This window comes from Caenorhabditis briggsae, assembly GCF_000004555.2.
Source record: "Caenorhabditis briggsae complete genome, chrV, whole genome shotgun sequence".
NCBI lineage: Eukaryota > Metazoa > Nematoda > Chromadorea > Rhabditida > Rhabditidae > Caenorhabditis > Caenorhabditis briggsae.
Genome location: NC_013488.2, coordinates 16,374,689 through 16,390,404, shown reverse-complemented (window position 1 = coordinate 16,390,404; position 15,716 = coordinate 16,374,689). Strand labels below are relative to the sequence as shown.

Below are 15,716 nucleotides of genomic sequence, written 5' to 3'. Positions count from 1 at the left end.
AAAAAAAATTCCAGAATTTCCGACGAGAAACGGGTCGTTGAATGTGTTTCCTTCGACATTTTTCAGCCTTTGTATCACAATTTTCGCTGGCAAATCCATTACGAAATCGCCAAGTCGGCTTAGTGTTTTTCTGAACGACTTCTCGATGTCTTTTTGAACTTGCTCGTCGATTTTCGCGAAATCCATACTTTTCCTGGCTAGTGCCGAATCGGACGATTTGAGGGTGATTGCGGTGATGAGGAAGCCCGTAGAAATTAGTAGAAGGCGAGAGAAATCTGACATGGCTGAAAAAAATGACGAAAAATCCGGAAAAATACGAAAAATTGGCGAAAAAACGGTTGAAAACAGTGCAAATTTGCAATACAATGTTTTTCAATTTTCAAATTCTGTCGCTTGGCGCCTAATTTTCCAATCGTTCTATTAGAGGTTTTACGGTAAATGGAGCAGTATTCACCGAAAAAAAGGAATTCATAGCCTTCTGTATCGTTAAAAAACATTAGAAATAACCACGTGAAATCCACGTGTCATTTTGAATTAGATAATTTCGGCTGGTCTACGAGTTAGCTGGGGCGAGCTTTCTGACCCCCTCGCCTGAACCCACGTGCTTCCTTTGAATTCCACAATTTCCAACAATTTCGATTACTGTATTTCGATAATTTGTAGACAATGCACAGCAAATGAAACATTGTAAAATAGTGTTAAATATGACTAAGGTGGTTGATAAGACGATTAGATTTGTTATTAGAAGCCTGAAAAGTAAGAAATTTAGAAAAAAAACTTTTTTTTAACTTTTCAAAATTCACTCACAAAAATCCACCTGCCGAAACGAAATATGACTGAATCAATGATATTAAACCTTTCGGTAGATCACAAATCAAATGGCTCACCGTCATCAAGGTGATCAGAAATGTGGTTTTGTCGTTTCTGATAATTTTCAAAAAATTACATTATAAATTACGACAAATTGCGTACTTACTCATTATACTTTGCACCCAGTCTTTCCTGATTTTTCTTCCCCGCTCTAATTTGATTTAGCAGTAATACCGATAAAATTGGATATAAAACTGTTGGAATTAATTTTGAGAACATTGCATCGCTGACCAGAAAAACTCGAAAAATGAGAAAATTTCCATATTCAAATAGGCTGCTTTGTTTCATACCGTAACGCGGTATACTGTAGTTTGCAGGGTATTCAAGGCAACTGAAGTTTGAAGGAGGACTATTTTTGGATTTCTAGGCCACCTACTCATTGGGAATCCATGGGGGATATTCGGCAACTTTGAATCGAAAGTAGTACAAAAAACTAATTGGAAAAGAGACAAAAAGAGTGCCCAGAATCAATTTAAAACCGTTTTTTGGAATTCCCAATTTTTGTAGTTTGTAGTTAAACGGGAATTTCAGAATCAGCCATCGTAGAACTGCCAAAACAATAGAAAGCCACGTGGCAGAATGAAAAGTAAATAGATGAAGAGCGTAAAAAACGCATTGGAATTGTAAACGAATGAAAGAAGCGGGAGGTTCGCTGAAATTCAAAACTTTCCAAAATTGAATTTTGATTTTTTTGGATTTTATAATTATCGAATTTTTGAAAATTTGAAATTTCGAATTTCTAAATTTCTGAATTTCGGAATTTCTGAATTTTCGAATTTCTGAATTTCTGAATTTCTGAATTTCGGAATTTCTGAATTTTCGATTTTCTGAATTTTCTGATTTTCTGAATATCTGAATTTTGAGTTTCGATTTTCCTGAATTTTTGAAATTTTGAATTTCTGATTTTCTGAACATTTGACATTTTGAATTAATCCGAAATTCTGAAACTTGAAAATTCTAGAATTCTGAAATTCCGAAAATCTTAAAATTAAAAATTTAGAGATTGCGATATTCCGAAATTCTGAAATTTTGAAGTTCTTAAAATCTGCAAAACTGAAATTACGAGGTTCTGAAATTCTGAATTTTCCGAGCCAGTCCAGTAGAGCGCACTTACCAAGAATCAATATTTTTGGTTTGTAGATGTCGTATATATACAGTAACCAACAACCAAAGAATATAATTCAATGAAATGGTAATCAAAAACATGTTTACCACAGATTTTCTCATATTTTTCGTACTCAAAATTCCAATTTGAATGGAATTTATAAAAACGGAAATTGAGCTTAAAAACATGTCCACAGTAGACCAAGTTTTGGTCAAATGCCTAAAGAAAGGCCTCCGGGACATTTCACAATCGCTTAAAGGTGGGGGGCGGACAGGAGATTTTCCGGAGGTTTCTTGGAGTTAGGGTATGCATTCTACCGTGACGGTGTACAACGCTTAATGTCACTCTGCGTACATCTGTCGTCCTCGCCTTTATGTATGCAATCGGGCTGCCGCTTTCTTTTTGCCCGCGTGGCTCAGTCGGTAGCGGCGCCGCACCCTCAATCATCGCCCCCACATGTTCAACTCCTCCAGGGGCATATTTAAAAGGAATTTCGAGAACATTATTTTTCTCATGTCTCCCCACCTTTAAGCGGACATTTCGAAAGTGTGGTAATACGGGCGAATGGGTGGATTTCAGACTACCAAAACAACATGAGAGTTTTCAAATATGCTTTTTCTGATAGAACACATTCTGAAATTCGGAAAAAATCCAACATCTTAATCTTAAAAAAAATTCGGCTTTTAATTGTTTTTTGATTTTTTAAAAAGTGTTCTATCAGAAAAAGCACATTTGAAAACCCTAGAATCGTTTTTATAGTCTGAAATTCATCCATTCGCCCGTATTACCACACTTTCGAAATGTCACGGAGCCAAAGAAAGATCGCTCTAATGAGATTTTTGTTTAACTCACTCAATTTTCAAACTGAAATCGAAAAGAAACGTTTGAGTGCTATTCGAATATCCGGGAAACAAAGAATTTGGAGTTTCACCTTCGTAGCTACCCATTTTTCTGGAGAAAATGAATGGGAGTGTTATGCAAAAAAAGAAGAAAAACGACATAATTTCATCAAAGAAACAAATTTTTAAATAAATACGAGAAATTGAATTTTAGGCGGTCTGGTGATCAAAAAAACAACCAATTTTCTCTATCGTTGAGAAAATTTAGAATTTTGGGATTTTACAATTTTCGAACTTATGAAATTTTGAATTTCCGAATTTCTAAAGTTTCCAATTTTTGAATTTTTAAATTTAAAAAATTTTTGATTTGTCGAAGTTACGAATGTTCGATTTTCCGAACTTTGAAATTTCAAAATTTTCCAATTTTTAATTTTGAAATTTCGGCCTTTTTGAATTTCCGATTTCCAAAATTTTAAATTTTTGAATCTCAATTCTCTGTAATTTTGAATTCAAGAATTTTTTGAACTTTCAATTTTTTTTAAATCCAAATAGTCCGCAATTTCGCGTCGAAGTTTGTTTGCGTACCTCTAACGTACTTGACGACAATTGTGTGCCAACGTCGTCATAAACAAATCTTGAAATTTTTTTTTCGTTTCGAAGATCCAGAATATTGTATCAGAATAAGGTCCCACGGCAGCAACTACTGTAAAAAATTGTTTTCATCTTTCATGCGTTTTTGTCATACAGTACTCTCTTGCTCACACTAATTTTTCTCTCGCTTTTCAAGATTTTTTTATTTTTCAAATTTTGTCTCATTCGACAATTTTTTTAGAATCTTCTGCAAAAATGGCTAACAACGAGCAAGGCGAAATAGAACCAAAAACATCAGAAAAGAATGAAGTGCTTGAAGAACTGAATTCACATAAACAAAAGTTCGACGAAATCACAGAAAAGCTGCGATCAGTGGAAGAATCGGTTTCGAAAATTTCCATTTTGTCGAATGTAAGGTTTACAAAAAAAAAGGTGGCTCAGAATTTCTTTTTAGTTTCAGAATCAAAGCAACACGGAGCTGAAACGAGAAAAGAGATTTGTGCTGAAGCATGAGTTCAAAAATGTGGCGAATTTAAGAGAAGGCGACTCGATGAAAAGCAAAAAACAAGAGCATTTCAATGCTAAATGGTAGTTTCTGTTCGGACAATCTCCAACCTGAATCATCCGTTTTTCTTTTCAGGAATATGGGACTAAAGCGCTACGAAAGTCATGTTGAATTTTATTTGTATTGTGAGCCTGTTGCTCCTGTCGATAAATGGACAGTTGAAACAAAATTAAAGTTCAGAATGATGGTTAATCACTACGACGAAGTCTCTAAAACAACGTTACACAGTTTTGGTGATGAATATAATTTTGGAAATTCGTCCAACTTGGACTTTGTTCATTCTGACCAATCCCTTAAGGATTGGATTGAAATTTATAAAAGTTTAATTGTTAATGACCCAAGTCGCAGAAGCGAATGGGAACGTGTTCTGAAGGAAACTCAGTCTTTATTGAAGAAAAGACTCGGCGGAAATGATTATTTTCTATGGGAAGATGTGGAGTATTATATGATCGATGATATTTTGACCTTTCAAGTTGAAGTTAAAATTCTAAAAATGACCGGATTTGAAAAAGAGAAAATTCGAAGCTTCGACGAATCACAGAAAGACTTTTCTGATGTGATTTTGATGGTAAAAGAGACCAAATTCTATGTCTTAAAAAAGGTGCGAAATTCAACCTTTGAATTCTCCGAAAATTGGTAAAAAACTAAAGTTTTCAGTACCTTGCTCTCCACTCTTCATATTTCAATTCTCTATTTTTCGGACAATTCGATGAATGTCAAAAGAATGAAATCGAGCTGAAAGATATCGATCCAGACGATTTCCAGAACTTTTTGGAGCTCATTTACGGAGAATCTTCTATTGATGGTAGCAAAATTTCGCTTAAAAAGCTGAAAGATCAAATTTTTCAGATGACACTGTCCCAGGAATCCTTCATTTGGCTGATATGTACGATGTGCCAATGGTTATTCGAAGATGTGAGGAGTTTTTGTTGAAGAATTCGCAGAAGACTAAGGTACAGAAGTTGCAGTTGTCGCTTCGATTCAATTTGGAAAATCTGAAGGTTTTAGGGAAAATTTGAATTTTTAAAATATTTTTTTTTCATTTTCAGAGCAAATGTCTCTCTGAAATCGCTACAATTCCCGATATCAGATCGATTATAGCGGCGGATTTTCCTGAAATGGACCTGATAACTTGTCAGGCTCTTCTTCGAAAAAGCATCGAATTTTCGAACGAGTGATCGATTTATTTTTGATTTTTTCAATCTGTTTTCTTGTTATTCACTGAATGAAGTTTTTATCTTAAAAAATGGCCGAATTTTTCTCAAAAATCCGAAAAGTCCGTAGTTTGGCGGAGGGTACGATGGATTCGAACTTTCCCGAAATCTAACTTTCCCGAAATCGAACTTTCCCGAAATCGAACTTTCCCGAAATCGAACTCGTTCGAATTAATAATGATAATATATTTATTTGCAATGAATGGGGGAAATCGATAGATAATTTGGCAAGAAATGGGACCTGTACAAATAAAAAAGTAAAATGACCAGACGGACCGACTAGAGTCCTGTAGGTCAAGTGGGAGGGATCAGAATATCATAAGGAATCGCCCCTACTCGCTTAGCAAACGCCACCGGACTGAGCTTAGAATTTATCACCTTACATACACGGTTCCACATAGACAAGTTTCTGTGAAGGAAGCAGTCAAAGTATTGACCGTTGATTTTGAACAAATACGGGGCTCTGTTAGACTGGCTGGGAAGAATGTAGGACGACATAGAGGGAAAATGGTATGAGTTTATAACAATTTTGTGATAGGTACGAAGAACTCGAAGGGTGCGGCAATGAAGGGTGGTTAGCATAGAGAACTGGGATAGGCGATCGGTGTATGAATTGAAGGGCATATTACATCTCTGAAAGACTTTTCTGGTGAAATAACGAAGAGGAGATTCTAGTTTATTGGCAAGTGTGGCATTGGATGGATCGAAAAGTTCACAACCGTATTCGAGGACCGGTCTAATGTAGGTGTCGAAGAGACGGAAATATAAACAAGGGTTTTTCGATTGGAACGTTTTCAGTATTTGGCGGGACTTGAGTTTAGCAGAGTAGGCAATAAGATTGATGTGTTTGTCGAATTGAAGTTGATCATCAACTAGTATACCTAGGACCTTGAATGAGCGATGCGGAGTAATGAGGGATCCCTTAATAAAGTAAACTGTCTTAGGATTGCGTTTACATTTACCACGAATTAGAACTGTCCCTTTTTCGAACACGCCCAGAACAGAACAAGAACGGAATCGAACTGTTCCAACTCGAACTGATTCGGTGTCGAACTGTCCCGAATTGGAACTCTGTTAGCAACAGAGCGCGCTTGCATTACCCTTGAAAATTTCAAGTTTTCTCCAGAAAAAATCATTTTTACAACAAAAAAGCATTTTTATTTGAATACAGGGAGGAAAAAAAATTTGAGAATAGAAAATATGTGTTAAAAAAGAAAGAATTCATGACTTTTAAACAGAATGGGCGTCGGAGATGGCGTCTAATAAATTGAGACCAGTCAAAGGCATATTTGGCGGGATTGGCTGATTTATTAGCGTCTTGATGGGTCTCCCGTCCTTCAATGCGTTGGTGAGTTTTCTGTTTCGATTCACCTGAAGTGTAGTAAAAAATCAATTTAGGTGTTATAGAGTAGAAACAGACCTGGAAATTCGGGTTTAGTTTCAACTCATTCCAATCCATCTTTGTATGCTAACTTTACTACTAACTTCACTTCTGACAAAATTCTCGTCGTGTCTCACATGTTGCTTTTTAACAGTGAACGTGTTGTTCATTCTGTCGAAATGATAAGCTGCATCACATCGAGCTCGTCTTTCTCTGGAAAAAATATTGTTTTATAGTAATGCTGCAATTTTTTACCGCTCGACACAGTAAAAAAGCTCTGTTCCATTTTTTTCTTTTTTTTTTGAATCGCATTGCATATCCTTGAACTTGGACGATCGGCTTGTTTTTACGAGGAGCCATTTTCTGTAAAAGTTTATATTCTCGAAACGGGAAGAGAAATCCGCAAAACATCCAAAATAAGTGAAAAAGTTCTTTTCTGGAGAAAACATGCAAAATTTGTTGACAAAAATAATTAAAAAAGCAAGCGCGCCCTGTTGTTAACAGAGTTCCAATCCAGGACAGTTCGACACCGCACAGTTCGAATTTGTAGCAGTTCGATTCTGTTCTTGTTCTGTTCTGGGCGTGTTCGAAAAAGGGACAGTTCTAATTCGAACGAGTTCGATTTCGGGACAGTTCGATTTCGGGAAAGTTCGAATTCATTGTACCCTCGTTTGGCGTCGTGGTGTTCTTGCGTACTTCACCTTACTTGACGACAGTTGTGTGAAAATTTTCCATAAATCTTCCTTTTTTGTCTTTTTTGTTTGATTTTTCTATGAAAACGTTTGTGAAAAAGCGAAAAAAAAGTTTTTCAAAGGTGCATACAATTTTAAATCTTCTGGCCTGACCGCGAAATGCTTAGGTGACTGTAATCGTAACGAGGCACACAAAATATTTTCTAACATTTCTCACACTATTTTCGGTCAATTTTCAGCGTATTTTAGCAAAAAAAATCTTAAAATTTTCCAGATTATAATGGAGCGCGATGTGAAATTCGAAGAGCCGCATATGAAAAAACCGAAAATCGAGGAGCCAGATTGGGAAGAAGAAAAGTTAGCGATTAGGAACAATTGAATTTTTATCGATTTTTTTGCAGACCTGACCCAATCTTCAATGAGCCATTTATCAAGTATGAAGTAGAGGAAGAATACACAGAGTTAAAAATGTTTTATGCAAAAATCAATAAAATCAATAATTGTTCCAGACCGCCAATTTTGGCGCCAGAAGCTGCTCCGAAATCGAGAAAATTCTCAGAAATCAGTCGTTGTTCGATTTGTCTGAAGTTCTTTGCTCTAAATCAGTTGAAAACAGTGGGAATCGATGAAAAATTGATTTTGATGACTGGAAATTTGCTACGTGGAGAAATTAAATCGATAGAAGAAGCCAGAATTTTTATGAGATCCCATAATCAGAGTCCCCTAGTTTGCCGGGTCCATTTTTCGGTGGCCATTGTGGAAATTTTCAAAGTTTTGGGAATTAAACATGTTCAAGATATTACAAGATGTTCAATGCAATCGATTAATCAATTGATGTTGACTGTCCACTCTTTGGTGCTGAATTCCATCGCGAAATTCGATTTTTTGGAACTTTTTCGACTTTTTGTCCAGCATTTCTATGCATCAGTGCCGGCGCAAGTACCGGTTAAAGGCCAAAATTCGCGAAATTGTTCGCTGTGTTTTAAATATGGAAATCGAGAGACCATCGTGGAATTTGGTCCGGAAATTGACGAATTTCTGGTGATGGTCGGATGGGTTTTGTTGAAAAAATGTGGTATTAATGAAGCGAAAAAGTTCCTAACATCCACATGTCCGAAATTCGTTTGTATCGCCCATTTTCAACAGATTGCAAGCAAATTTTTTGGAATTTTAGCCGATCCGTTTGCGATGCAAAAGCTAATGGATGTTATTGATTTGTTGGGAGCGAAAATGACGGAGACTGAATTTTTATACAAATTCACACATTTCAAGGATAGAACTGGCGTTTGCAATTCGACGAATCTGGTAAAATTATCGCTTTTTTCAGGTTGAAATGTTCTTAAAAAATTTTTCCAAAATTTTGTTTTCCTTTTTTGTCTCAAAAACGATTATTTTTACCGAATTTGTCCCATTGAGACCTTCAAAATGAGCCCAAACACGACTAGGTTCCACCCATTTTTCGGCGCGATGCGGTCTGGCGTCGCGTGCTCACGGTAATTCGAAGTTGGCGGAGCCTAGTCATGTTTGGGCTCATTTGGAAGGGTATGATCTAGCAAAAACTATAAAAACAGGAGATTTTACACTTCAAATCAAAGATTTTACACTTCAAATCGGAAAAAAATTCCAATATTTTCGAAAATCAGATTTTAAGATTTTCAGTGCAAACGCATTTGAAAACTATTGTCTTTACAGCTTTTGACACATTAAGACTTTCAAAATGAGCCCAAACACGACTAGGCTCCGCCTACTTAGAGTTTCCCGACACGCGACGCAAGACCGCGACGCGTCGGGAAATTTAAAGTGTGCGGAGCTTAGTCGTGTTTGGGCTCATTTTGAAGGTCTTCATGTAACAAATACACTGAGAGCAACGTTGAGAGCACACTAAAAATCTTGAAATTGAGATTTTCAAAATTTTCAAAGAATTGCTTTCAGGTCCCGCGGCAATGTTCTCAGGTCGCTCGAAAACCCCATTACTACACTGGAGGAAGACAAGTCTGCGCAGTCTGTTTCAAAATCGATGACGCCACCAGAATGGACGCAATTCAATCGAAAGAAGAGAAAATCATTGTCTTAACGGGTTGTCTATTGAATGGAACACTCAAAAATTCGAAATCTTCGGTGTATTTCAACCCAGGAAACATTCGAAACCGGATTCACATTTGTCGGGAACACGCTGGCGACGCCGTCCGATACATTTATACAGTTCTGAAAATCGAAGAAATCAATAATTTGGCTTCTTGTTTTCCGGTCGACGTGGCAAATGTCATGAAGACTGCCGAAGTGCTCTGCTCGATTACTGAACGATACTTTTTCTGTTGTTTTTATTATTTTGTCACCAAGAATACTGATTTAACGACTCCCAAGAAAATGTACGACGAATATGTGCGTCGATATTATAGAGAAGCTGTAAATTTTTGAATAAATCGTTTTTTTGTTAATTTTTTAAAAGTCCGCAATATTCCGTCGCCGTGTTTGCGTACTTTGAATAGAATCCGACGACATCGCTTTCTGAAATTTCTGATTTTAAGACTTTCAATGTAAAATCTTTAAAAATGATTGTTCTTGTCGTAATTTCTACATTTAAATCTTCAAAATAAGCCCAAAAACGACTTGGCTCCGCCCATTTTTTTTCCGGCGCGTGTTCAACGGGAAAATTCAAAGTGGGAGGAGCCTAGTCTTGCTGTTCTGATTTTGACGGTCGTAATGTTTCAAAAAACGATTTTTTCTGAACAGTTTCAAGATGCAAATCAAACTCAGAATTCGCAATTTTTTTGGACTGGTCCGCAAGTTTCCGTCGGCGTGTTTGCGTACTTTTTGCATCGCATTCGACGACACCCTCCCAAATGAACATAACATTTTTTAAATAAACGAAACAACAGAAAAGATCAACAAAGTCATAAGAAACAAAAAAAAAACAACAATTCAAGAAGATCCCGAAAGATCTGGAACACAATAAAAGAGCTTCTGAATGAGATGGGTGAACTGAATCCATGCGGATTGGAAGAATTCGGGGCGGTACTTGTTTAGAACAAAAGCAGCATAAATGGGGATTCCGGATAAAACAAGGAGGACCCCATAGACGAGTTCCCATGGGTCGGAGTGGAAAAATGGAAGGATTAGAAGGAAAAGAATCATGGAGAAGAAGAGAATGGGCCAGAGAAGACTGATTTTGATAGGACGGGCATCTAGCTGATTTTTGGGAAGAGTGAGTCGCATTTTAATTAAACCAGCGATAGAACCGAAGAATACAAGGGTGTCAGCGAAGGAGAGATAATTGATTAATTGAAAAACGTTTCCGAAAAAGAGCATGATAATGGAAGTGGCTCCGAGGAAGATTAATGAGGGAATAGGGGTCAATTGATTGATAGAAATCATTGAAAAGAACTCGGGAAGTTGATTATTTTTAGCACCAGAGAAGAACATTCTGGAACAAGTGATCAAAAGTCCATTTATCGATCCGAGGCAGGAGAATGAGACGAAGAGAGGCATGAGGATCTTGCTGCCGAAGGATCCCAGGATTTTGTCGGCGAACGTGATGGCAACAGCGTCGGATTCAAGGATCTGAGAAAATCGATTATTGATTATTCTTTCTAGAAATATTATGTACGAAAAATTCGGAGCTATCGTAAATAAATAAAATCATAATGACTTTTTCGTTTTTCACTGCTCTTCTTCGATTTTTCTGATTTTTTCCCCGAGAAAATCGAGAAAAATGAATCCAGAAACTAATAAGATTTATAGGTTACGGTAATGGGAACGGGACCTTCGGGTAGAAATACAAACCTCATCAACACTCAACACCGAAAAATAGGCGATATTCACAAGCATGTAGACAATTGTGACGATTGGGATGGAGATGTAGATGGCGCGTGGGAGGTTTCTGGGAATTCAAAATTTTGAGAATATTTTTCCTATTTTTATCGAATTTTCGAAAGATTTTGAAAATTATCGATAAATTGAAAAGTTTTGAATATTATCGAATTTTTTGGAAAATTCCGAAAATCTTCGACTTTTCTAAAAATCTCTAAATTATCGATTTTTCAAAAAATTCTGGAAATTTCCGATTTTTTCGAAAAATTATCGAATTTTATTTAGAAAATTCTGAGAATCTTCGAATTTTCTAATTAGATCTAAAAATATCTCAAAACTATCGATTTTTCGAAAAACTCTGAAAATTATCGGTTTTTTTGAAAATTTCTGAAAAATTTCAGCTTTTTTTCGACAATTTCCTGCACAAAACCCCCACCTGAACGGATTTTTTAGCTCTTCTGTCACAAAATTCAAAAATGAAAATCCAGAAAACGAGAAGACTCCCGAATAAAAAGCCATTGCAATCGAAGACACCTTCGTTTGAGTTCCCTCCGCTACATCAGGCATTACTAGGTTATCCACGTGTCCCAATGAGAGCCAATAACCACCACAAACCACAATTAAGGAAAGAGCCAGGAGCTTGGCGACAGTGAAAAAATCATTAGTTCTAGTCGCCATTCGAACATCCAAACAATTAATAAAAGTGAGAATTGTAATGATACAACTGGCGAAAATATTGATAACTGAGGGAGGAATTGGGCAGGAGAAGAAGGGTTCCAGAGCATATGTGGCACATGTGATAGCGATGATTGCCAGGGAAGTTGGATTGATGATCACAAGAGCCACCCAGAGGAAGAGGAATGATGGGAGAGGTCCGAAAGCCTGAAAAATCGTTTTTATTTTTAAATTTTCCAAAAATCAAACTCCTTATTGTCGGATTAAAAAAGTGACACCTGAAAACCTCGGAGACGGCGCTCGTTTCGATTTACGAGGGGGCGGAGCGAAAACGGATACTGTAGATAACAAATTTATTTATGGGAATTCAGTGGGATTTTCTGAACAAAATTTTGATTTCTTGGTATAAAAATGATCGCTAGCAACTCTAGAATCTATTTTTCAGCAAAAAACTAAACTTAAACGCGAAAGTAGCTCGAACGAGCCGAAATTCTAAAGCATTACGTTTCTGCCGCACTTTTTCGTAGATCAAAAAAAGCAAAAGTTTTCAAATTCTCAGGTGTCACTTTTTTAATTCGACAATACCTCATAAATATAGACATAATCTCCTCCGGACTTCGGAATCAAGGTCCCAAGTTCCGAATAACACATTGCTCCAATCATCGCGAAAACACCGCTAATTAGCCAGACCAAAAGAGACATTCCAGCACTTCCAGCCTCTAAAAGCACTCCTTTCGGCGATACGAAAATTCCTGATCCGATAATCACCCCAATAATGATTGTGCAGCCACTGAACAGCGAGATTCGGGGTTTCAGTCTGATTTCTTCTTCGGGAGCCATTAGCGAGGATTTTTCGTTCGTTTTTTCGCTCATTTTGACTGGAAAATTGTTTTATTTTGGTTTTAAAACGGGATAAAACAATTTTAGTTGAATAAAAACGCATGAAAATCGTAACTTTCTCTAAAAACAGGTTTAAAAACCCGAAAAAAACCAAATAAAAGTGCGCGGCTCCTACCGGGCTACTGTTTGCAAAAAAGTACACTATCAGTGTTTGCGTACGAAAAGACCCAAGATTTGCCGAGCAAATCACAAATTATTATTTTTTTTCGAGTTTTTTGAATGAACAGCTGCATTTTTCTAGAAAATTTCTCGATTTTGAGACAGTTCAACAGAAAAAATCGGTTTTTTGCTATTTGAACTTTCAAAAAGTTTCAGATGAACGAGGCTATTGTCAAAGAAGAAGTTATCGAAGAAGTGTGCAACTTTACGTTCAGAAATGGTGAATACGTCGAATTAAAACAAGAAGAAAATAAGCAAAAGTCTGAAAAACTTCTGAAACGAGGAATCAAAACGGAGACAAATGAGGATTTTCTCGAAAACGTCGGACGGAAGCCGAAAGAATGTGGCTCTAAAATTGAGAATTTATCAACGGAATTCAGTACTCTAATATGCAAAATATGTCAGAAGAGAATGCCAAGAAATCTTTTGAAATTTGTCAAGTCGGACGAGGATAAAATTGTGCTGTCGGAAAATTTCGAAATTAAAGGATCTCTGGGGACAAGGACATCATATGTCTGTTATTCTCATATTCAAACGATTATTGACGATAATGACAAAAAAATGAAGTTACCAAAAACTCCATATGAAAAACTTTTGCGCTCATTCATCACCAAAAACAAATATATAATGCAAGTAAAACAATAAAAACGAAAAACAATTGAAATTTTTAGAAAAGAGAAAACACGAAGTCGTACTTGCCAAGTTTGTCACATAATTGAAGACTGCACTCGATTGTATACAGTGAGCTCCAAGAGTGTTCGAATGGTGATCATGATTGGATGCATTCTACGTGGCACTCATTCAATCGATCAAGCAATTTCTTACATAACGAATACCAATGGGATGACATGTTATTCACATTGTAAAGAGTCGATTGACATGGTTTTTGAGCATTTGGGAGTCAGAAATATTGAGGAATTTTCAAAATGCCCCATACACGCGATGGACGGTTTGATGGGTATTGCGAAGAGTGTCGATTCGAATTTTACAGTAGATCAATTCATTCTTGCATCACACTCACTTTATCTGAAAAAGCCGAAAATTCCGAGTAGTTTGTAGTTTTCGTGATTGTTGTTGTTTTTTGCACAATTTGTTTTTGTTGAATAAATATTCCACAGTCTTTTTTTCTAAGTTTATCTGGGTCAATTCCCACTTTCTATTGTTATGCAACTCGATTGTTTTTCTTCTCAAATTTTCACAGAACGTACGGTCCGACAGAAAAAAAAGTCGATTTTTCGTTATTTTGTACTTTTAATCTTGAAGAATTTCCAGATGAACGACGCTATAGTCAAAGAAAAAGTCATCGAAGTTGTAATTTTACGTTCAAAAATGGTGAATACATCGAAATGAAACAAAAAGAAATTGAACCGAAACCTGGACATCTCCACGAACAAGAAATCAAAACGGAGACGATCGATTTTTTTGAAGACGTCAAACCGGAGCCGAAAGAATGTGATTATCCTATAGAGATGGTGTCCAAAGAAGCCAATACTTTTCAATGCGAAGTTTGTCAGAAGAGGATGCCAAGAAATTCTTTGAAGTTGATCAGGTTAGAGGACGATATGATTATACTTACTGCAGTTTTCAATGTTGAATTATTCATGGGATCGGATCCGGACTATGGTTGTGTTTTCCATATTCGAAAGATTATTCACGATATGGACGGCAGAGTGAAGATACCGGGAAATTCGGAAGGAAAAAATTCGGAAGGAAATAGACTCGTGCTTTCTGAAATGTTCAATGTTGAATTATTCATGGGAACGAATCCGAACTATGTCTGCGTTTCTCATATTCAGAAGATTATTCACGATATTGACGATAATTTGAATTTACCGTTAAATCCATCTGACTACGTTATGCGCTCATTCGTCAGAAGAAACCGATATTTGATGCAAGTCAACGTGAAAATCGATAATTTTAATAATTGAAAATTTCAGGAAAGACAATAATTCAAGAAGAGGAATTTGCAAAGTTTGTCACATGTCCAGAGACTATTCGGAATCATATCATATTCGTTCAAAGGGTGTTCGAATGGTGATTATGTTTGGATGCATTCTACGTGGCACTCATTCTGTTGAGCAGGCAAAGTCCTATATAACGAATAATAACGGATTCGCATGTTATTCACATCGGCAAGAGTCGATTGACGAGATTTTTTTATATTTATGAGTCGGAAATATTGATGAATTTTCAAACTGCCCCACACTTGCGATGAAAAATTTGGTGGAAATTGCGAAGAATCTCGATTCGAATTTTACGGTAGATCAATTTATTAATGCATTCAACACGCTTTTTTTGAGAAAGCCGAAAGTTTCGAGTAGTTTGTAGTTTTTGTAATAGGTAGTTCATTCAATTTCCTTTTCTTTTTTTTAAATAAATATTCCCTTGTATGTTTTTTTAAAAATTTGTCTGAGTCGATTCCCATGTTCTATTGCTATTTTTTTCTTTCTTATGATTTCACAGAACACGCTCTCCCACAGAACATTTCCGAACTGCAAATTAGTTTTTGATCTACAGAAAAAAAGTTTGACGCGATCACAATTGCAGGTCTAAAACCATAATTTCAGAATTTTTTATCTGATTTTGTGGTGATTGAAGATGATTCAAATGATTCTTAAAAAATTAATTAGTGGTTATACATTCATGTATGGTCGTTTTCCGGAAGAAAAAAATGTCAAAAATGGTCATTTTTGAAAGTTTTTTACAGAAAAAATCTATCTCCTCTTTCAGTTTTTGACATTTCTAGGAGTTCTTTAGCTCAAAAAAACCGCAATTATTTTCTCTACATTTTCTATGGATGAATTATTAATTAGTCCGATAAAACTTTTTTTTATTCAATAAAACGTGGGCGCGCCGCAGATTGCAAAGTGACACGCCCATTTATGAAACGCGTGAGAAGAGGGAAAAGGGAACGC

The 15,716-nt window shown here is 36.3% G+C and overlaps 4 protein-coding genes across 4 annotated transcripts in view; 2 read left to right on the top strand and 2 right to left on the bottom strand.

Annotated features, from left to right (window-relative positions):
* Positions 1-254: 254 nt before the first annotated feature.
* On the bottom strand, positions 255-1,158 carry CBG24102 (the record flags this gene model as incomplete). The annotated part of the gene is made up of 4 exons (XM_002648035.2): positions 255-284; positions 632-749; positions 808-924; positions 977-1,158. 4 exons carry the CDS (start codon positions 1,156-1,158, stop codon positions 255-257), a joined length of 447 nt encoding a protein of 148 aa, XP_002648081.2.
* A 2,502-nt stretch (positions 1,159-3,660) lies between these two features.
* Positions 3,661-9,675, top strand: CBG24099 (the record flags this gene model as incomplete). The annotated part of the gene is made up of 6 exons (XM_045238327.1): positions 3,661-3,816; positions 3,866-3,993; positions 4,046-4,571; positions 7,532-7,614; positions 7,659-8,562; positions 9,190-9,675. The coding sequence occupies 6 exons, from the start codon at positions 3,661-3,663 to the stop codon at positions 9,673-9,675; spliced, it is 2,283 nt and encodes a 760-aa protein (XP_045091255.1).
* A 504-nt stretch (positions 9,676-10,179) lies between these two features.
* On the bottom strand, positions 10,180-12,615 carry CBG24098 (the record flags this gene model as incomplete). Its single annotated transcript, XM_045238326.1, has 4 exons — positions 10,180-10,818; positions 11,041-11,050; positions 11,504-11,949; positions 12,328-12,615. The coding sequence occupies 4 exons, from the start codon at positions 12,613-12,615 to the stop codon at positions 10,180-10,182; spliced, it is 1,383 nt and encodes a 460-aa protein (XP_045091254.1).
* Positions 12,616-12,957: 342 nt separating this feature from the next.
* CBG24097 overlaps positions 12,958-15,716 on the top strand; it is a gene marked incomplete at both ends in the record, with an annotated part of 4,476 nt that continues 1,717 nt past the window's right edge. Inside the window, 4 exons of the mRNA XM_045238325.1 lie at positions 12,958-13,430; positions 13,473-13,852; positions 14,074-14,692; positions 14,739-14,883. Of these exons, the coding sequence (XP_045091253.1) occupies positions 12,958-13,430; positions 13,473-13,852; positions 14,074-14,692; positions 14,739-14,883 (1,617 nt within the window). The remainder of the gene's footprint in view (positions 13,431-13,472; positions 13,853-14,073; positions 14,693-14,738; positions 14,884-15,716) is intronic.